The following is a 22,563-nucleotide window of genomic DNA, read 5'->3' on the forward strand; positions in this document are numbered from 1 at the left end:
TAGTTTTGAGGTCTTGGGCAAGTTTTCCAATCCCCCTAAGCTTTAGAATCCTCATCCTGAGGATAACGATGATGGTACCTCTTTCCTATGTTTGTTAGTGTGCATAAAGCATTTAGCTCAGTGCACGCTGTAAGGTTCTAATACAAGTTGCTGCTGTTGTTATTATCCTTCTGTGTGTCTCTTGCCTAAGGAGGACAGAGCAGGAAACAGGATTTGTGAAGTGAGTGTGCATAATCAAGTCTACTGTTAGAACAGCAGGAGGAAGCCGTGGAATCTATGACAGGGATTAAGTATCATTTTAGGAACAAATGGATTAATTATGGAGAATATGAGTTTTAAAGGATACTGTGTGTTAAAAGAGTCCCTGAAATCACCTGGCAGTGATGGTGTTCACATTCTCCGGGGGATTAGAATTGTTTCCTTCTTGCACTGTCGGCTTCAGAGTTGGTTCTGTTTCTTTTTGTCCTCACATGGTGTGCTTTGAGACATTAGCTTTTGGCCATGTTTGTACAGTTAATACCTTCTGCCACTTTGCGAGGGAAAAAGACAATAATATCAGGATCAGTAATGAGAAACTTAAATATTGAGCAGTGGCTATGAGAACCCATCATCTAATCATCATTGGAAACATTTGTTAAACACAGATCTGGACTGATACCCAGCTGGTCTTCTCCATTTTCCCAGGCTTTATTTAGTCTCTGTTTCTTCTTTGCTGTAAGGTAAGATGTTTTTAGGAGAAATATAAAAAATGTCTTCTCTCTTTTCTCTTTTTTCTCTGTTATTTTTCGATGATGGAATTAGCCTGCCTCAGAGTTAATTGCCCAAGGTCTTTTCATTAAATAAGGGGACACTTCTCACCAATCATTGTTTTTTCATTGAACCGGTGTAGCTTTTCATTTGATACATAATTGAGGACTGGCAGTTAGGTCTTGTCAGGATTCTTTGGTTTCACATTTTAGAGAATTTTCCTGCTTTCAAGTTTTGTGGAATTATTTTAACTCATTAAAGACAAGTAGCTGAGAAATCCTAGCTATTGGTACCAAAGATTTTCCCCCAAAGTGAATAAAGATACACACAGCCCAGGTCTTATCCTAAATCTTCTGGGATTGAAAGAGGAAATTCAAGACATGTGTTTGGATTCAGGGTTACAGTGCGGTGTTTACAGGTGATTGTTATTCAATGAGTGGGTGTTGAATGACTTTTCTCTAAGCCCTTCTCCTTGTCCTTTTAGGGGATTGTAGAAAGAAAGATTTGCAATGTAGGAATTCTGTTGGATAAAGTTGCAAGGGAAGAATAATTCAGATTTTCCAACTTTCTATGCTGTCTTGTATAGTTGCCTTTATAGGACCGGTTATTAGAAATTCAGTTCTCAGAACAGCCTGTTCAACACTATAGCTGTTCGTATATGCAGCTTAGTTCTTCTAACTTTTTAGTATGAATGCAAGTCTATGTCTTACTCATCTTTGGGTTCTATACAAAATCTTACATGTCTCAGGCACAAATACTTTTGTTAATTGAACCAACTGGTATATAAGCATTTAAATACAGTCCTGTGTCACTTAAGGATGGTGATATGTTCTGAGAATGCATCAATAGGTGATTTCTTTGTTGTGTGAACATCGCAGAGTATACTTGGACAAACTTAGATGGCACAGCCCTCCTTCACAACCAAGCTATATGATGTAACCTGTTGCTCCTCAGCTTCAAACCTATACAGCACAGTACTGTACTGACTGCTGTAGTAACACAATGGTAAGTATTTGTGTATCTGGACATATCTAAACATAGAAAAGATACAGCAACAATATGGTATAAAAGATAGAAAATGGTCACCCGTATAGGGCACTTACCATGAATGGAACATGCAGGGCTGGAGGTTGCTCTGGGTGAGCCAGTGAGTGAGTGGGGAGTGAGTGTGAAGGCCTCGGACTTTAGTGTTCACTATTGCAGACTATAAACACCATACACTTGGCTACACTAAATTTATGAAAACATTGTCCTTTTCAATAATAAATTAACCTCTTACTGTAATGTTTTTACTTTATGAACTTAATTTTTTTAGCTTTTGGACATTTTTGTAGTAACACTTAGCTTAAAACACAAATACATTATACAGCTGTACAAATTTTTTTGTTTTGTTTTGTTTTTTGAGACAGAGTCTCACTCTGTCACCCAAGCTGGAGTGCGATGGCGTGATCTCAGCTCACTGCAACCTCCACCTCCCAGATTCAAGTGGTTCTCCTGCCTTAGCCTCCTGAGTAGCTGGGATTACAGGCGCCCCCACCACGCCCAGCTAATTTTTGTATTTTTAGTAGAGACGGGGTTTCACCATGTTGGTCAGATTGGCCTCGAACTCCTGACCTCAGGTGATCCACCCACCTTGGCCTCTCAAAGTGTTGGGATTACAGGCGTGAGCCACCATGCCCAGCCAAAATTTTTTTAAAAAATATCTTTATTTTATAAGCTTTTTTCCATTTTTATCTTGCTTTTTAAACATTTTTATTAAAAACTAAGACACAAACACACACATTAGCCTAGGCCTACACAGGGTCAGGATCATTAGTATCACTGTCTTCCACCTCCACAGCTTGTCCCACTGGAAAGTCTTCTGGGACAATAACATGCATGGATCTGTCATCTCCTATGATAACAATGCCTTCTTCTGGAACGCCTTCTGAAGGACCTGCCCAAGGCTGTTGTGCAGTTAACTTTTTTTCATATATAAGTAGAAGGAATACTGTAAAATAGCAATAAACACATAATATAGTGTAGTATAGTAAACACATAATATGGTAACATAGTCATTTATTATTATTATCAAGTATTGTGTACTGTACCTAAAACCATATGTGCTATACTTATATGTGACTGGCAGCGCAATAGGTTTGTTTACACCAGCATCACTGTAAGCATGGGAGTGATGTGAATAATGCTGTAATGCTACAACATGTTGGTTATGATATCACTAGGTGACAGGAATTTTTCATCTCCATTATAACCTTATGGGACCACTGCCATATATGCAGTCCATTGTTGACCAAAATGTTGTTATTCAGTGAGTGGTTGTAATTAGATTCTATTTAAATGTATGCTAATAATAAAGGCCAAGAATTAATTCTATTCTTTGTGTGTCTTTAGTTTTCTAGAAGCTTTCTTTTCTAATGGGAAACTTATTTTAAAATTGCTAGATAGAGTAACTCTAGTTTCTTTTCTTTCAGTTTTAAGAAAGTTTTATATGTTCCTCTTGATTTTGCGACAAACAGATATTCAGTGTAACATATGTAGAAAACAGATAAAAGTTTAGATAAATCAATACAAAATACTAGTAATACCACCCTTTAGACTACTCACTGTTAATAATTTAGGTATTTCATTTCAGTCTTTTCTTTTTTTTAAAGGGTTAATCAATTCATACACACACACACGTACACATGCACGCCCACCTCACATTTTTACAAAAATTTGATCATACTGTATAAAGTTTTATTCCTTATTTTTCTCTATTTAACATTATGTTTTTCTATGTTATTAAATATTCTTCCGTATTTTATGATGGTTTCATAAATCATTTCACTATTCTGTAAGTGGTTACAATTTTTTTTCTATTCTGATGAACATCCTTGTATATATGCAAATCTTTGGGTATTTGTCTAGTTATTTGTTTAGAGTAAATTTCTATGACAAAAAGAGTTAAATCTTTAAAATTTTCAGTTACCAAGATTCTCTTTTAAACAGTTGTAATAAGTTACATTCCCATCAGCAGTGTATGACAGTGCCCATTTCAACAGATCCTTGACAACTTTTTTTATTAAGACTTAAAAAGAAACCTTTGCTAATCTGGTATCTTGTTTTAATTTGCATTTCTGATGAGGCTGAATATTTTTCTTAGTATTCTTGGCCATTTGTAGTCCTTTTTTGTGAATTTCTTAGGCCAATTTTTTCGTAGGTTTAGGTTTTTAAAAATTGTTTTTTAAGAACTCTTTGATTATTAAGAATATTAACCCATTATCTTCCATAGTTGTTGCTGTTTTTGTGAGGAAGAAATAACTTTTAAGGTTTTTCTTGTCATATAATTGACAGTATTTGAATACATCTATTTCAATCATAGAAAGTATAAAACAATTGGCAACAGCATTGCAGATCGTGTACACTGTGATAAGGGTTGTGAATTCATTTAGCTAAAATAATGTTAACTTTTTGAAAAAGATCAGGCTTTGATTCCTGCGAATATTGTGCAGAGCTGGTTTTAATAAAAGTAATTATTTTCTGTCTAATTGTAATTTCATATTAGTTTATGGGATGCATACATTCTATTTTGGTTTCCTTTAAATCTGTTTAATAGATTGCTAGCTGTAACTTATTGTTTATTTAAAAGCCACATAAATTAATAAAAACATGCATAAAGTTTCCTTAAATTTCTAATGATGAGCCTTGTGGACATTGAGGCCCAGGGGTAGGGTGCCCTCTGTCTGGGGGTAGCCATCTCTCTGTGAAGTTTCCACTGCTGAGGGTCTGCTCTTCCACACTCGCTGGGCTCACTCAGGCCAGTTCAACTCACAAGAGACGAAGTCTCAAAGTCAGGGCATTTGTTTTTTAGTTCATAATGAGAGCCTCAACTGCCAGTAACTAGGATGTTTATGTCCGCTTGACCAGTACATTCCTTCCCCGTGGGAAGCTGAATTATATTTAGAAGATTGCTTAGTGAACGTGGAATCCAAGAAGGTTGTGGACTCAAATATTTAATGGTAGTGTGATCTGATCATCCTGATTTCCTTTCCCCCAATAAGGACATATTTGTCCAATGAGACGCTGCTACTCATCCTTGAGGTCTCGACTTAGATTTCGTTTTTCAAAGAAGCCCTGGTCCCTCAGTCCAGGCCAGAGCGGTAGCATGCGTAGCAAGAAGGGGCCCCACATGAAATTCTACTCTGGGTCCCCATGGGTACAGCAACAAACAAACCAAGAAGCAGATCACTACACAAACAAACAAAAAGCTTTCCTCTGTGGGAGGACACATTGTTTCAGCGAGGCAGGGATGAGGTTCTTGGTAGAAAGGGAGTAGGGCAGGACGGAGACGGGATAGGGCGTGTTTTTCTTCCATCATGGAAACTAGTTTACCCAAGAAGATGCTTTAGTGTCTTGGGTGATTGTAGGAGAGTCTTCCAGAGATGCCCAAGGCAGCTGTGAAATTGCCTCTTCTATTGGCTGTACCAGCTCCGTAGCATCTCAAGCTGATCTTTCTTCTTTGGTCATCTTTACCCCCGACCTGGGCATAAGCTCCCTTGAGTTTCTCCCAGCCCCAGGGTTTGGAATCAGGGCAAGGACTACTTCATTTTAGTTTTGGCCTGGCCTCGGCCCCTCCTATGTGCCTCTGTGGTACTTCCTGCTGCTCTGCCGTGGTACTTTTCACAAGACCCTGTTAACAGTTTATTTAATGGTGGTCACCCAGGATGGCAGGGCCTAAGGCCACATTTCTTGGGCACTGTTATATCTCTAGCATCTAGTAGTGTCCCTCACACATAGTAGGTGCTCAGGAAATATTATGGAGCAAACAAATGGAGGAAGACACACCAACAAAATCTGCTTCTATTTGGGAGGCTGTGTTTGAGGATTGCTTGGGCCCAGGAGTTTGAGACCAGCCTGGGCAGCATAGTGAGACCCTGTCTCAAAAACTTAAAGAAAGGCAGAGAATATTGGCTCCTCTGATTTACCTTTTTTCTATTTTATTGACATCTTTTTTACTCTTACCTGTTTTCCTTTCCTGACTACAGTCTAGGTTTTGTCTGTCCTGGCGGCTCTCTCTTTCTTTTTTTCTTTCTTTTTTTTTTTTTGGAGGCAGGGTCTTACTCTGTTGCCCAGGCTGGAGAGCAGTGGTGCAATCATGGCTTACTGCAGCCTCAACTTCCTGGGCTCAAGTGAGCCTCCTAGCTCAGCCTCCCAAGGACTGGGAGCACAGGTGCTTGCCACCACACTCCATACTCGGCTAATTTTTTTTCATTTTTTTGTAGAAATGGAGTCTTACTATGTTGCCCAGGCTGGCCTTGAACTCCTGGGCTCAAGTGATCCTCCTGCCTTAGCCTCCCAAAGCGCTGGGATTATAGATGTGGGCTTGCCTGGCCCTGTTCTCTCTCTCTATTTTTTTTAATTGAGACAGAATCTCACTATGTTGCCCAGGCTGGTCTCGAACTCCTGGGCTCAAGCTATCCTCCTGCCTTGGCCTCTAAAAGTCCTAGGATTATAACCTATTCTCTGTGTAAAGAGATCCTACATGATGGCCTAATTTATTTTGTGTTTATTTTTCTTTCTTTTTTTTTTTTTGAGATGGAGTCTCACCCTATAGCCCAGGCTGGAGTGCAGTGGCGTGATATCAGCTCACTGCAACCTCCGCCTCCTGGGTTCAAGCAATTCTCCTGCCTCAGCCTCCCAAGTAGCTGGGATTACAGGCACGTGCCACCACGCCCGGCTAATTTTTGTATTTTTAGTAGAGACGGGGTTTCACCATGTTGGCCAGGCTGGTCTCGAACTTCTGACCTTGTGATCCGCCTGCCTCTGCCTCCCAAAGTGCTGGGATTACATGCGTGAGCCGCTGCACCCGGCCTTGTGTTTATTTTTCTAGTGTAGCTGCTGGAGTTGTCTTGTTTTTCTTCTTTTCCTGTCTGTTGCAGATGGCTTAGAGGCACACAAATGTGAACTCCTGGTGGAGAGATGCAGTTTGGGTGGACAGATCTGCACTAACTCTGAGGAGGATCTCTCTTCATTTTCTCCTCTCTGATTTATTACTTGGTGTTTGACCAGGAGCTTTGCTTTTTCTCTCCCCTTGTGAGAGAAGGGCACCACAGCTGGCTTTCCTAGTTTTTGTTCTGTTTTGTTTTGAGACGGAGTTTCACTTTTGTTGCCCAGGCTGGAGTGCAGTGGTGCAATCTTGGTTCACAGCAACCTCCGCCTCCCAGGTTCAAGTGATTTTCCTGCCTCAGCCTCCCAAGTAGCTGGGATTGTAGGCATGTTCCACCACGCCAGGCTAATTCTGTATTTTTAGTAAAGATGGGGTTTCTTCATGTTGGTCAGGCTGGTCTCGAACTCCCGACCTCAGGTGATCCGCCTGCCTTGGCCTCCCAAAGTGCTAGGATTACAGGTGTGAGCCACCGTGCCCGGCCTTCCGTAGTTTTAACACAAGGACTTGTTGAGGTACATCCTTACCTCTCTCTCCCTTCTACTTTCCTGTAGGGGAATCTGGAGGGAGAATTTGGACTTCTGCCATTTTCGGGGGCCTAGGATGAGGGCATAAAAGTCACATGACTAAACCATGAGACCCTTCACACCAAACCAGCATTTCTTCTAAGACTATTTGAAATATTAAACTTTAAACTTATGAGGGCAGGGACTCTGCGTATCTTATTTAACATTATATCCTCAGGGTATATATGTGTTTGGTATTTAGTTAATATTTGCTGACTACGATGAATGAGTGAGTTAATCTTGGTGGTTGAACAAGGATGACCCACGCCAGGCATGCTAGTCCTAACAGCATAGTCCTAATAGCATACCATCCAATAGCATCATTTTAATCTCTGGGAATTACTTAGAATACATTTTTTCCATCAAAATATAATAAATTTAGAAAAAACAGAGGAGAAAAAAAGAAAGCTTCCAATTCAGAGATTACAAATTATTATTACCATTTTGATCTGGGTTCTTACAGATTCTCCATCTTGCTTCTGGTTCGTCTCTATCTCTGTCTCTGCTCTCTAAGCTTTTCCTTAATTAATCTTTGAGCTTAACTGCACATACTATTTTCTAGTATGCTTGTCACAAATGGGATATTCTTGTTCTAAAATTTTTTTTTTAATCTTTTTCTTCTGCGATTGCTGCCTCATGTTCTTTGTGGTTTAGTTTGTCATTTAACTTGAAATGAAGGGATGACTGGTTTGCTTCTAAAATGAATGCAGCTACTCATGAAACACTGCTTGGGCTATTCCTGGGAGGATCCCTCTGTGAACTCCCTAACCGTGGTTCTTGGCTTCAAGTTTTAGGCCAAGCTGGGAAGCGTGATGGATAATACTTGTCAGAAGTTGCCTATTTACTACCATAGTTTCTGCACTAAGACCTGACTTTGCTAAGCTGAAGTTGGGAATAAAATGAGTTTCCCAGTGAAAAACATACAAGACAGCATTTTCAGCCACTGAGGCCACTGAAAACTTTTTTTCTCTGACTACATATTTATAAATTCTTCATGATTGCCAAGTTTGAAGATCACAGTTCATTTTCAGGTTTCTTGTATGATACTCACTAAACTGTTTTTGTCTTGGGGATGAGAAATAACTATAGCGTTTGATCAAATCATGTCGTATTTTTGGAGCAGTTAATGGCTGGAGGTATGAAATATGATTTTTCTCAATGTGGCAAGCACCTAATGGGTTATGAACTGTGGAGGGCTGTGTGGTTTTCACTTATTTCAAAATCCTAGGCCAATGCCAGTGGTTTAATTCTTGCAGTTTTATTATTTTCTAATACAGCCCTGATCATTAGATGCTTAAAGTCTTAAGTCTTCAAACTATCTCCCTAATTAATAACAACTAAAGTACCTAGGGAGTGCCATTTTCACCTTCCAGCTAGTATTTGAGTGGAATTTTTTGATCCCTTGTCATAGATTAAAAATACTGTTGATGTATTTATTTCAATTTATTAGTTCAAAGGTTTTTGCTTATTTTATTAATATTTAAACTTTTGGAAATGTTTCTTCTTAATTGGGCTGAGATTTTGTCTTTTGTTTTGCTTTTGAGAACGCTGAATTATATTTAAAAAATATAAATGAGGGTTGCTATCTGCAGTTATAATGGGCCTCTGCGGGAAGAGGAATAGAAAAGACAACTAAACAATGTTTAACTTATTAATAATAGACTGAATTTCTTTGGGGAGCAGCGAGTCTCCATATATCTGGGTATGGGACAGAAGGTCACATAGCTTCTATGCATTACTTTTTTTCCCCCTGGTGATGTTCCAAGGAGTAGGGAACTCCTTGGACAGTCTGTCTTATACTGTCCGTAAGAGTGATATCTTCATATTCATTGTCCTTGTTATAGATTTTGTTTTTCAAATATAAGAGCAAAGAAATTGTGGGGTTTGAGTCTTCATTCCTTTTAAGGGCCTAGGTTGGTTCTTCACCAAGTCTATTGGTATCCTGTTCTGATATATACATTTTTTTCTTTTTTTCCTTCTTTAGAAACATTCTTTTTTTTTTTTTTTTTTTTCTGTTTTTTTGGAGACAGGGTCTTGCTCTGTCACCCAGGCTAGAGTACAGTGACATTATCATAGCTTGCTGTAGCCTCAAACTCCTGGCCTCAAGTGATCCTCCTGCCTTGGTCTCCCGGAGTGCTGGGATTACAGATGTGAGCCATGCACTTCACTGGTGTCCTGATATACCTTCACAAATATTCTGTTGTAGAGGGAAGAAGATTGGGCCAGGAGTTAGACTACCTGGGTTCTGGGCCACCTGTGGCCTTTATGAGCTTCTTTTCCTTATCTGCAAGATGGGCTTGAAAATGTCTGTTCTGTCCTCCTCACCGCACTGTGTGTGAGGGTGGATAGGGCTGTAGATTGGATAGCTTTGGAAAACCAAACAGTCCTCCAACTTCACTGTGCACTTGAGGATCTCGTTAAAAATGCAGATTCTCATTCAGTCGGCCTGAGGCGGGGCTCAAGATTCTGCATTTCTTTTCTTTTCCTTTCTTTCTTTTTTTTTTTTGAGACGGAGTCTCCCTCTGTCGCCCAGGCTGGAGTGCAGTGGCACGATCTTGGCTCACTGCAAGCTTCGCCTCCTGGGTTCACGCCATTCTCCTGCCTCAGCCTCCTGAGTAGCTGGGACTACAGGCGCCCGCCACCACGTCCAGCTAATTTTTTGTGTTTTTAGTGTAGACGGGGTGTCACCGTGTTAGCCAGGATCATCTGTATCTCCTGATCTCGTGATACGCCTGCCTCGGCCTCCCAAAGAAGATTCTGCATTTCTAATGAGCTCCCAGGTGAAGCTGCTACTTTGAGTCCATGCACTCCACTTTGAAGAGCCAGGCTCAGTCAAAAGCCTCATGCTGTCAGGTGGGGTATTATTATCCCGAGGAAAGAGGCAGCCCACCTCAGCACAGAGCTTACCAACACTAGCGTCTCTCAAATGGCCAGGATGTGGATCCCAGAGGCCCTGGGGCAGTGGGGCAGGGCAGGGCTGGCTGGAGTCTTGAGTATCCCTGGAATACCAAACATATGGTCATTTTCTGTGTGTACTATGAGGTGGACTCGTTAGAGAAGCGCCACGCAGTCTTCACAGATCTCTCGCTGGTTCTGTGAGATGTGGACATGAAAGAAGGGATGTGGGGGACAGGTGGGAGGTAGAGGTGCTGAGTGGTAGGTTTGAGAATACAGAGGGTTTCATGGGCCGAAATTCGTTGTCGCAGACGGAACAAACTGCCCTGAGGGCCTGTGTGTTCTCTCTGTTCCCCTGGAGGTCCCCCCTGCCGTGGCGGATGGCTGTCACCCCCTCCTCCTGCACCCATCCCTCTTCCTGAGCTCAGAGTTATGCCACTGTGGTTTTAGTTAGAAAAATCAAGTGTTAGGCATTTATATTTGTATACTTATTAGATATTGTTCTTTTTTTTTTTCTTTGCTTTTCTTATTTTAGAAAACTTAAAAAAAAACTTTCCAAAATGTCAAAAGAATGATATATGGATATATTTACAAAAAATGCCTACATATTATTTATCGTTTATCATTTATCTTTCCCCTTGTTGAATGTTAGAAAGTTTTCGTTTTGTTCAGTGATATAGCCCAAGCCTGGTGTACAGTAGGAGTTCAAAAAAATATGTGTTGGATATTCAACGACTTGATTACTGATTGCAGTGCTTATTTTCTCTTCATCCGCTAGATGTTTATTCTTTTCAAGAAGAAGAACCTGTTTTGGATCCTCATTTGGCCAAGCACTTAGCGCATTTTGGAATTGATATGCTTCATATGCATGGGGTGAGGTCTCCTTTTGTTTCTGTTTCCACCTTGCATGGAGTAGGGGTGCGGAGGGGGCAAGGGAACTGCTTGATTTATTTAATATATAATTCCTCTAACGTGGATCTTCATTTTATAGGTTTTAGCTTTTAATTGTTGCATTTACTTCTTGCATTTAATGAGTAGATGTTTTCTTTTGGTTGCCAGCTTAGATTTTTTATGCTGTAATAAAAATGGCACCTCATCAAGTGCTCTTTTGGTTTAGTTGGAGTTTACTTGCAAAATTAGTCTCCTTTGATGGGCAGTTGTGTGAATCATTCTTTGTTCACGAAACGCAGATGGTGTAGGGAGATGACCTTTAAAATTATCTGTGACCAACATCACTTTAATTAATTTCAGGAAGGGAAGCAAAGCTCCTAGGGGGCAGAACGAATAAACCAACACATTACCATTGATAGAGAAGCTCTGCTTCATTTAATATTATGTTTTCAAATTGATGTCATGACTATATAATATTTTTCCCTTTAAGGAACTATTTAAATGTGCATTTCGTTTTAGCCCTTTCCTTCCAGGCCGCCTCCCTCTCTTCATGTTCCTTTTCTCTTTGTCTCCTCTTTGTCACTCATTTCTACTTTTTTGTTTAGTTTTCTCTGCTCTTCTTTACACCTCCCTCCTCTTTCAAGGAACTCTCAAGTCTCATGGTTTTAATCCATATCCTCTCCAGCTGCCTGGTGTTTTTGTTTGCTGTGTTGCATTGAATATTCCCTTGAATTTAGTCTCCTTGCTTCTTTTTGGATTCCTATTTGTTCTTCATCCTCCTATCTCTTTCCCTTTCAGTCTTTCTCTCTTTAAAATCTTTTTTTTTTTTTTTTTTTTGAGATGGAGTTTTGCTCTTATTGCCCAGGCTGGAGTGCAGTGGTACAATCTCAGCTCACTGAAACCTCCGCCTCCCAGGTTCAAGCAGTTCTCCTGCCTCAGCCTCCTGAGTAGCTGGGACTACAGGCATGCACCACCACACCTGGCTAATTTTTGTATTTTTAGTAGAGATGGGGTTTCACTGTGTTGGTCAGGTGGGTCTCGAACTCCTGACTTCAGGTGATCCGCCCACCTTGGCCTCCCAAAGTGCTGGGATTACAGGTGTGAACCGCTGCACCAGGCCTCTTTTTAAAATCTTTTTCATGTGTGTTTTAAAAATTGTGGTACAATATATATAATATAAAAGCTACCATTTTAACTATTTTTAAGCGTGCAGTTCTCTGGCATTATGTACATTCACTTTGTTGTGCCACCATCACCGTCTCTCAGTCTTTTTTATTTGCATTGTTTATTTCTCTGTGTAATTGGGGAAAAAATGGCAGAGACATCCTGTGCTATTAGAAATAATTAATGGGACATGACCTTTGAATGGGAATCACATTTAAAGTTGTTTTTCTTCGATGACTTTGTCTCAGACAGAGAATGGGCTCCAGGACAATGACATCAAGCCGAGGGTCAGTGAGTGGGAAGTGATCCAGGAGTCGGGCACGAAGCTGAAGCCAATGTATGGTCCTGGCTACACGGGTCTGAAGAACCTGGGCAACAGCTGCTATCTCAGCTCTGTCATGCAGGCCATCTTCAGCATCCCAGAATTCCAGAGAGCGTAAGTGCCTTTCATGCAGACTGGGGCATGCAGCACCGCCCTGCCCCATCTAGGTCCAGTCCACTCAGTGTGTGCTGCAAAGCCCATCTTTATTGCTTCAGGACATTTTGCCACCTTTTCTCTGGCCTGCCTTCTACAGAGACTGGGTGAGAACACTTGTCAAGTATTATGAGGATCAGGTGAGATAAGAAGAGCTTCATGGCTGGGCGCAGTGTCTAACGCCTGTAATCCTAGCACTTTGGGAGGCCGAGGCGGGCAGATCACGAGGTCAGGAGTTTGAGACCAGCCTGACCAACATGGTGAAACCCGTCTCTACTAAAAACACAAAAATTAGCTGGGGATAGTGGTGGGCAGCTGTAATTCCAGCTACTCAGGAGGCTGAGGCAGGATCGCTTGAACTCGGGAGGCAGAGGTTGCAGTGAGTCGAGATCGTGCCACTGCACTCCAGCCTGGGTGACAGAGCGAGACTCTGTCTTGAAAAAAAAAAAAAAAAAAAGAGGAGCTTCGTAAACTCAAAAACACCATACGGGGTTTGTTATTAATAATGGTTTCTGCTTTTTGACCATCACCCTGTGTACCAAGAATATATTAATCATTAATCTTCACAGCAGATCTGCCAGTTCCCTCCTATAGATGCGCTAGGAGAGATCCAGTGATTGGTCTGCTTAGTGTCTGTCTTGTGGTAGACTGGAATTTCCTCAAGGATTTAGGGCTTTCATTTTTTGCTACTTAAAGTGTGGTTCATAGACGAGTGCTGCTCCTTATACTGCTGGATGTGGGCCTGCAATGAGATAAGTTTGGAAATCGAGAGTGAGCATTAGGAAATTGTAACAATTTGACGTTGCTGTTGTATCTTACAAGTGGCATTTCATTTTTCTAATAATTTCTTGTAATTGTATTTTTTAACTTTTTTTATTTTTAATTATTATGGGTACATAACAGGTGTATATATTTTTGGGGTATATGTGATATTCTGATACAGGTATGCAACGTGTAATAATCACATTGGGGTAATTGGGGTATTCGTCACCTCAAGCATTTGTCATTTCTTTGTATTAGGAACATTCCAATTTCACTCTTTTAGTTATTTTAAAATATACGACAAGTTATTGTTGACTATAGTCACCTTGTTGTGCTATCAAATACTAGATCTTGTTCATTCTAATTTTACTTTTTTACCCATTAACCATCCTAATTGTATTTTTAAAAGGTATCATCTGTTTGAGTTGAAATAAACAAAAGAACTGACCCTTTACCACAGATAATTTAGGAGGCACTGATTTAGGTGCTCCCTGACTGTGCTTGTACAAGACTGCCTTCCTCCTCCTACACCAAGGGGCACAGCAGCTATGTCTGTGGCTGTTTTCTTCCTTGGGTGTACTGAGGACAGGGAGCTATAGAGCCCAGGAGCTGTGGCTGGTACACTCTCAGGCAGCCACTGCCTAAGTGTAGAGAATCATCCTAGTGTGTTCCAGAGGTAGGTTTCCACCTTAGTTTGAGTGTGGAAGAGGACATATGTGTGCTGAGGCAGGCAGACGACATGCCAGGAATAGTCCAGGTCATGTTTTACCCATGTGGAGTTGAAATCCTAATGGCTTTAGTGGAGGTTCATCAAAAGTATGTCACATACCCTTTTCTTTCCTCTCTTGGTGTTTGGAGACGTACCTCTTCTTGCTGTTTTCTGGCTTTGAAAATTTATGATTCATTTTCCATGTCTATTTTTCATTTTTTTCATCCAGCCAATAGAGAGTGAGTTCTTTTCTGCTAAGCAGTGTGCTGAGTGTGTGGGGGTCAGTGGTGAACAGAAGGACATGGTCCTCACCCCCAGGCATGAAGTAAGCAGGAGATACAGGCATTAAGAAAATAACCATAGTAACAACTGCATGCTTATAAACGTGGTACATTCCGTGAAGGAGAAAGGAGGGAGGTGGTCAGAGAGGCGCCTATGAAGAAGGGACACACATCCTGATGCATGTGCAGGAGGAGTGAAGACAGAGGCTTTGTGTTTTTGAGAATTTAGTATTTGAATCTCTCCCTAGTTTTGTTTCAAGAGTCTTAGAATTTTATATTATCTAATATTTTACATTCTCATTTTATTTTCTAAACATTCACTAGATATATTAGAACATGAGTAATGAACTATTCATACATGTCTTCAGTCTTTTCACCCTTTGACCAAATATCACTGGATTGAAATACTTGTTCTTTTCACTTCTTTTTCCCCAGCAGGTCTAACTCAGTGGAGTTAGATTCAGGAGCAGTGTCTTCATTTTGAAAGGAGAAAAAGTGACTCAGGGCCTGGCATGGTGGCTCACACCTGTAAACCCAGTACTTTGGGAGGCTGAGGCAGGAGAATTACTTGAAGCCAGGAGTTTGAGACCAGCCTAAGCAGCAAAGTTAGATCCCATCTCTACAAAAATTAAAAAAAAAAAAAAAATAGCCGGGCGTGGTGGTGCACACCTGTAGTCCCAGCTACTCGGGAGGCTGAGGTGGGAGGATTGCTTGAGCCCAGGAGTCTGAGGTTGCAGTGAGCTGTGATTGTGCCACCGTACTCCAGCCTGGGCAACAGAGTGAGATCCTGTCTTTAAAAAAATAATAAGAAGGCCGGGCGCAGTGGCTCACGCCTGTAATCCTAGCGCTTTGGGAGGCCGAGGTGGACAGATCACCTGAGGTCAGGGGTTTGAGACCAGCCTGGCCAACACGGTGAAACCCTGTCTCTACTAAAAATACACAAATTAGCCGGGCATGGTGGTGCATGCCTATAATCCCAGCTACTCGGGAGGCTGAGGCAGGAGAATTGCTTGAGCCCAGGAGGCAGAGGTTGCAGTGAGCCGAGATTGCTCTGCTGCACTCCAGCCTGGGCAACGGAGTGAGACTCTGTCTCAAGAAAAAGAAAAAAAGAAATAAATAATAAGAAGAAAATTAAAGAAAGGAAAGAAAAAAAGAAAAATAGAAAGATTAACTGGCTTATGAACATCCATAGTGTAATTTGGGAACTTGGCCTGATTCCTTGGTACCCTGTCTGCCACTTGAACCTAGTTTACATTTCAAAATAATTTTTATTGAGGATTGAATCTGAATAAACTGGTATACAAATGGAATGACAACCAGGGTACATCTTTTTAAGAATTGCTAGATTACAAACAGGAGGTATAGCATCTATGAAAATTATCTAGCGTTACTTCTGCATTTTAATTTAATTTTGTTACAATGGAAGATTTCCTTCATCAGTTAGAAAAGGGATATACATTGATAGCAAAATGGACTTCTCTGTTTTTCTCCCTGACCTCAGGTACCAGCAAAGTGAACTTTTCTGACATGAAAGATTTATTCTTGGCTGGGCATGGTGGTTCATGCCTGTAATCCCAGCACTTTGGGAGTCTGAGGTGGGCAGATCACTTGAGGTCAGGAGTTCGAGACCAGCCTGGCCAACATGGCAAAACCCTGCTCTACTAAAAAATTAGCCAGGCGTGGTGGTGCGTGCCTGTAATACCAGATACCCGGGAGGTTGAGGCAGGAGAATTGCTTGAAGCTGGGAGGCAGAGGTTGTAGTGAGCCCAGATTGTGCCACTGAACTCCAGCCTGGGCGAGGGAGTGAGACGCTGTCTTGAAAAAATAAAATTTATTCTCTTTACTCTTCTATCTTGCCTTAAAGCATAAGCCTATTCATTAGTGTTCATCTTTCCAGTGAGTTTTTTTTTGTCTTGTCAGGTTTTGAGATGTGATTAAAACTGGATCATAAGAGAGCTCCTGAGTTCATCATGTTATATATTGTTAGGAATTCTTCAATGTAGCCCCTGCATCTAAATAGTTTAGCTCTAAAGTTTGGTTTATGTCTTGTTTGTCCTTTGAATGGGACTGGCCCAAAGAAGCATGCTCTGTTAATTTTCATGTAGGTACATAATCTGAGCTACAACTTCTGAGTTTGTGGACAGCAGGTGCCTAGAAGTTTCTAGTAGTTAGGGAATCCAATTAGAGGTCATTGTCAAGTAATAGTGTATCATGGTTCTCTGCTAGGGTTTCATTGCAAAAATGCCTTTTCTGTTTGGTTATTGGTACTCAGTTATGGAAGTTAATCATGTGATTGTGTGACATAAATGTATTCATTGAACAAATATTTATTGAGTGTCTTTTACATGTCAGATGCTGTTCTTGTGCTGGAGATTCAGTGATTTAGATAAAGTTGCTGCCTTCATGAGATGACATTCTAGTATGTAATCTCTGGAAAGACAGATACTAAACAAGATGTATTAGTCCGTTCTCATGCTGCTAAGAAAGACATACTCAAGACTGGATAATATATAAAGGAAAGCAGTTTAATTGACCCACAGTTCCACGTGGCTGAGGAGGCCTCACAATCATGGAAGAGGGCAAATGAGGAGCAAAGTCACGTCTTGCATGGTGGCAGGCAAGAGCTTGTGCACTTGTGCAGGGGAACTCTCATTTATAAAACCATCAGATCTCGTGAGACTTATTCACTCTCACGAGAACAGCATGGAAAGACCTCCTCCATGATTCAGTTACCTCCCACAGGGTCCCTCCCACCACACATGGGAATTATGGGAGCTACAATTCAAGATGAGATTTGAGTGGGGACACAGCCAAACCATATCACAGGTAAATTATAAAATTGCAAATAGTGATGCATGCTAAGAAGAAAGTCAGTCAGAAGCAGATGGTAGGGAGTGAGGAAGGGTGGGGCGGCCCCTCTTGTTTTATCTGAGGGTCTCGGAAGGTGACTCGTTAACAGGCTTGAGAAGGAGCTGCCAAGCAAGGATCTGTGAGACGGCATCCCAGGAAAAAGACAGCAGAAGGCATGACCTTGAGACGTGAGCAAGTCTGTCATGCCCTGGGGCAGCAAGAGGGACAAATGGCGGGGATGTTGTGGGCTGGGGGAACACAGTGGCAGATGAGGTCAGAGAAGTGGTCAGAGTGGGGCACATGAAGGGCTGGAGAAAGGGATCTGCTTTTGGATTCTTCTTCCTAGAGCTTTCGGGCTAGAGAGTCAAAGACAACAGGGAAAGAACAACACAAAGTAGAGGGTGTGAAATAGGAAGTGAATTTAAGAAGTGAAAGGAGTGATTGTGCATTATGATCAGAGATCAGTGTTAAAGTTGGCACTGCTCTGTCAGGATAAGCTTGCCAGGAGGGATTATAGAGTGCTCCAGGGGCAGTGGATGCACAGACACAGCCAGCAGAGTGGTTCCGAACTTGGCCTGGTGCCAGGCTGCTTGGGTCCCTTCTGGGCCTCATTACTCCCTCTCTGGTAGGCTTTTTTTTTTTGAGGTAGGGTCTTGCTCTGTCACCCAGGCTGGAGTGCAGTGGTACAATCACGGCTCACTGCAGCCTTGACCTCCTGGGCTCAGGCGATCCTCCCACCTTAGCCTCTCGAGTAGCTGCAATTATAGGTATGTAGCACTGCACCCAGCTAATTTTAATTTTTTTTTGTAGAGATGGGATCTCATTTTGTTGTCCAGGCTGGTCTCAACTCTTGGGTTCAAGCAATCATCCCTCCTCGGCTTCCAAAAGTACTGGGATTACAGGTGGCTTGAGGACTTTGGAAGCTACCTAATGAATTTGCATCCCAGTTTCTCACCTCTCAAATGGGGATAATGATAACAACAATCCCTTCCTCATATGGTTGCAATGAAGACTCAACAGGCTAATATAGGAAGCCCTCCAGAAAACGGTAGCTGTCACTGCTATTGCCATTATTATTCATTTTGAGATTATTGGAACAATTTTTAATGTTAAAGAGAAAAATTACCCAAATACTTGTTAAAGATGATAAGGCAGACGTTATTCAAGGGGGTCCATGGCCATAGGTATAGGAGCACTGCAACAGGTCCTGGCAATGGGGGAGACATTGGACTCAACTCTGATTCCAACAAGGTCAAGTGGGGATTTATAAACAAGGAGTTGGGTGGGGCCAGGGGATGGAAAATCACAAAGAAGAAACATCAAGGATTAGCAGTTTCTGGCTACCCAGACTTAATGGGATTACTGCTGAAGGCAGGCCAGGCTGGTCAGACAGCAAGGATGGGTGATTTTCACTAAACTGACTTAGCAGGATGCTTACTTAAACTGGATCTACAAGGACAGAGAGGGAAGCCCAAGGACGGGCCCAGTCAAGCAGAGGATTCAGAGGAGCCTGACAACGTTTTGGTTTAAGTCAAGTCTTGTCCCTAACTGTACTGTTGTCTTTTTTTTTTTTTTTTGAGACAGAGTCTTGCTCTGTCACCCAGGCTGGAGTCTGGTGGCATGATCTTGGCTCACTGCAACCTCCACCTCCAGGGTTCAAGTGATTCTCCTGCCTCAGCCTCCCGAGTAGCTGGGATTCCAGGCACGTGCCACTGTGCCCGGTTATTTTTTGTATTTTTAGTAGAGACGGGGTTTTGCCGTGTTAGCTAGGCTGGTCTCAAACTCCTGACCTCAGGTGATACACCTGCCTCGGCCTCCCAAAGTGCTGGGATTACAGGTGTGAGCCTCGGCACCTGGCCTCTGTACCATTGTCATCAAGGTGGTGATTATTATGATGGCTTAGCCGGTGGTTCTTAACTCTGGTTGCATGTTAGGATCACTCAGGGAACTTTTAAAAGAAATTCCAAATCCCAGGCCTCAGGCTCATGCAATGAAATTGGAACACTTAGGGGTGCTTCTGGCTTTGGTATATGTAAAAGAAACTCTTTGGGTGAATCTAACTTACAACGAGGGTTGAGACCCACTGATAGAAGCATAGACGTTTCAGGAAGGTCATGAGTGCTGGTAGGGGTAGAATCTCAGGAAAAACGTTTCTTCAGGTAGATTTTTTAGTTTGACAAAGGGGCAAGAAGGTCTTAGCAAGAATTTCGATGGCTTGTTTTGGTTCTGTTCTTCTTGCAGTTGCTATGTTTTAACTATTGCCTCTCATTTTCTAGGTATGTAGGAAACCTTCCCAGAATATTTGACTACTCGCCTTTAGATCCAACACAAGATTTCAACACACAGATGTAAGTGCCAGATTTGTATTTTTTTTTTTTTTTTTTTACGACAAGCATCCAATAAAATGTTCATAGTGGTTATCTCTGGGTTGCAAAATTAAAGGCAATTCTTCATGTATTTTTTAAAAAGTGTTCCAAAATGAGAATGTGTTACTTTTATAAGAAGATAAAGTTATCTACAAAGTACTGAAGAAAATTTGAAACTGGTATCAGTATGAAGCGGAATCAAATACATAAGTTATTTGTGTGTAATCCAGGTCAAATGCTCCACCTAACAGCAGTTGTACTTATTGATATTCATAGATAAATTTAATATTGCTATGGAAAAACAACAATGACCTTTCTGTTTTTGTTTCTCTGTCCTGGCCAGGACTAAGTTAGGACATGGCCTTCTCTCAGGCCAGTATTCAAAGCCGCCGGTGAAATCCGAACTCATTGAACAGGTGATGAAGGAGGAGCACAAGGTATGTGTCCGAGCGTTTCCCATGTTGACATGTAGGTAGGGAGGAGCTTTAGAATGTGGATTTCCTATGATTTGGCACATGGTGGCCATAAATTTAGCAAACTGTCAGAATAGTAATGTCATTTCAGTGTCTAGGGTGCCTGTCTGTATGCTCTTAAAAATTGTGATGAGGAATAGCCAGGGTTGTGTTTATAGAGACAGTTGCTTCATGGATTATACATGTGTGCCATCATTAACCATCTTTAGAAACAGTATTCTTTATAAAATAGAGCTGAGATCGAAGGACTAAATCTCGTAAAAATATAAACATTTTCCCCTTAGTAACACAGTCTCGGCACTTACAGTGACTTCCTTCTCCTAAGCCTCAACTTTGTTGGCTGGAGTTTCTCAATAGTCTGGTTGTTAAAAAACAACACACAGAGTCAGGCATGGTGGCTTATGCCTATAATCCCAGCACTTTGGGAGGCTGAGGCGGGCAGATCACCTGAGGTCGGGAGTTAGAGACCAGCCTGGCCAACATGGTGATACCCTGTCTCTACTAAAAATACAAAAATTTAGCTGGGCATGGTGGCGCACACCTGTAATCCCAGCTACTCAGGAAGCTGAAGTGGGAGAATTGCTTGAACCAGGAGGTTGCAGTGAGCCGAAATTGTGCCACTGCACTCCAGCCTGGGCGACAGAGTAAGACTCCGTATCAAACAAACAAACAAACAGAAAACAACACATAGATTCCTTAGTCCCTCCGTAGGACTGAGGAATCAGAATTTCAGGGGAGGGCTTGGCATTCCTCAGTTTTGGTAAGCTGCCGGGTGGTTCTTAAGCAGGCTCAAGTAGGAGAAACTCTGTGGGCCAGTCGTTATTAATTAATAGAACCACTGAAAGATGGGCTTGATCTTTTAATGGCCAGACCTGCATTTCCACTGGACCCTCCCTATGCTGCTAGTTGTACAACTCCAGAGGGTACTACTCATAACTTGGTCTTTTTGAGTGGTGCCCTTGGAATTGTGTGGTGCACAGCTTACACATCTGTGTTTGACACCATCCTCTCCTGTTGCCACAGATGCCTTGAGTGGAACGCATGCCCCACTTCCCCACCATCTGCTCTGGCTTCCCAGTATCCTGTCTTGACTTACTGGGCAGGCTCGTTCAGTTCTGTGTCTCCAGTGTTTATCTTAAGGCAGTCCTTCTTAGCTAATACCTGTAGACTGAGAGCAAGAATCAACAGTGAATAAATACCCTCTTGTTCATAAGGAAGCCAGCTAGTTGTGGAAATGGAGCAAGCAAGAGAAGGGAGATTATGAAAAGAACATATAGAGGCAGCCTTGGGGGTGGGGAGAAAGAAGTATGTTGTGAAGAGGGTGGAGAGGGAAACAGACATTCTGAATGGCAAGCCCAGGAGACCAGAGTGGTATGGGAATAGGAAGAACTGAAGTTCTCAAGTTGCACTGTTACCCAGCATTGTAAGATAACAAGGTCCTTATCCACCAGCGGCTGGAAGGCTCCCATCTGAGATACAGTTGAGGAGGTGGCTTGAGGGTAGGGCTGGAGTATGGGGTTTTCCAGGCTTCTTCTATTTCTGTGCTTCTGTGAAACTTTGAAGAGGTGATTGTGGATAAAACTCAGTCCAAAATTGTGTATGATCATATTGGTTCTGAGTTCTCATCCAGGCGGTGTCACTTCTTGTATGGCTCTTCTGGGGCAGGGTCCATGCTCTCTGGTGGAGGTGAAGGAGCTGGGAGTCAGACTCAGGAGCCTGGCTTTCCCTCCTGGTTCTGCAAGGAGCTGTGTGACTATGGGCAAGTCATGCCACCTTCCAATCTCACCATTCAAGTGGCAGAATTGATCTAGGTGGTGGTGGTGAATATTTTAAGCCCAGGAGTCCCCTTTCTAATGTAAATAAAATCTGTGGACCTTACGTGACCGTTACTGTGCTCTTGGGATCTCCTCATTTGAGAAAATGTGAAATGAAAAATCATCAATTTAGTGCTGTTTGGAAATAAAATTTGGTTTTGTTAATATTACAGTGTCCTTTTATGTTAAAAAAAAGTAGTTCTTATATGAGCAAGGCACACTATCTATGCAGTCTACAAGTAGTATCTGTTTGGAGCCCTTGTCTGTCTTCCTGCATTGGATTCGGTGGCTGTAGTGTAGTAGCTCTTTACATCTCCAGGGTCTGAGGCTTGTAGGTGGGAGCCACTGCTCTGGATCAAGGTGTGTGACCTGGAAGCACTTGGGCCATCTCTGGGATGTGTTTTGCTTGGTCCACACATAAAATCTAAATTTCCATCTTCTCTTAACCACTCAGAACGTCTGACAGTCCCAGGCCCGCGATGACAGCTGGGGCCAAGGGGCAGCCCTCCCTTCACACAGGACACATAGTCCCCAGCTGGCTCCGGTCCCTTTGTGACTCATGACCTGACTGGGACTCTGGGTATTTGGATTTGTGACCCTTGATCTAGATGACTTGTGAAATCCTTTCCAGCCCTCAGGTGCCACGA

At 42.1% G+C, this 22,563-nt stretch overlaps 1 protein-coding gene across 6 annotated transcripts in view; it reads left to right on the forward strand.

Moving 5' to 3' along the window:
* USP13 (ubiquitin specific peptidase 13) overlaps window positions 1-22,563 on the forward strand; it is a 129,764-nt gene that overhangs the window by 56,250 nt on the left and 50,951 nt on the right. For all 6 annotated transcript variants that reach the window (XM_063722356.1, XM_024245131.3, XM_024245132.3 and 3 more), the window contains 4 exons: window positions 10,910-11,004; window positions 12,435-12,622; window positions 19,540-19,611; window positions 19,973-20,066. In XM_063722356.1, the coding sequence (XP_063578426.1) occupies window positions 10,910-11,004; window positions 12,435-12,622; window positions 19,540-19,611; window positions 19,973-20,066 (449 nt within the window). The remainder of the gene's footprint in view (window positions 1-10,909; window positions 11,005-12,434; window positions 12,623-19,539; window positions 19,612-19,972; window positions 20,067-22,563) is intronic.

Source organism: Pongo abelii, chromosome 2 (genome assembly GCF_028885655.2).
Source record: "Pongo abelii isolate AG06213 chromosome 2, NHGRI_mPonAbe1-v2.0_pri, whole genome shotgun sequence".
In the NCBI taxonomy this organism is placed as follows: domain Eukaryota; kingdom Metazoa; phylum Chordata; class Mammalia; order Primates; family Hominidae; genus Pongo; species Pongo abelii.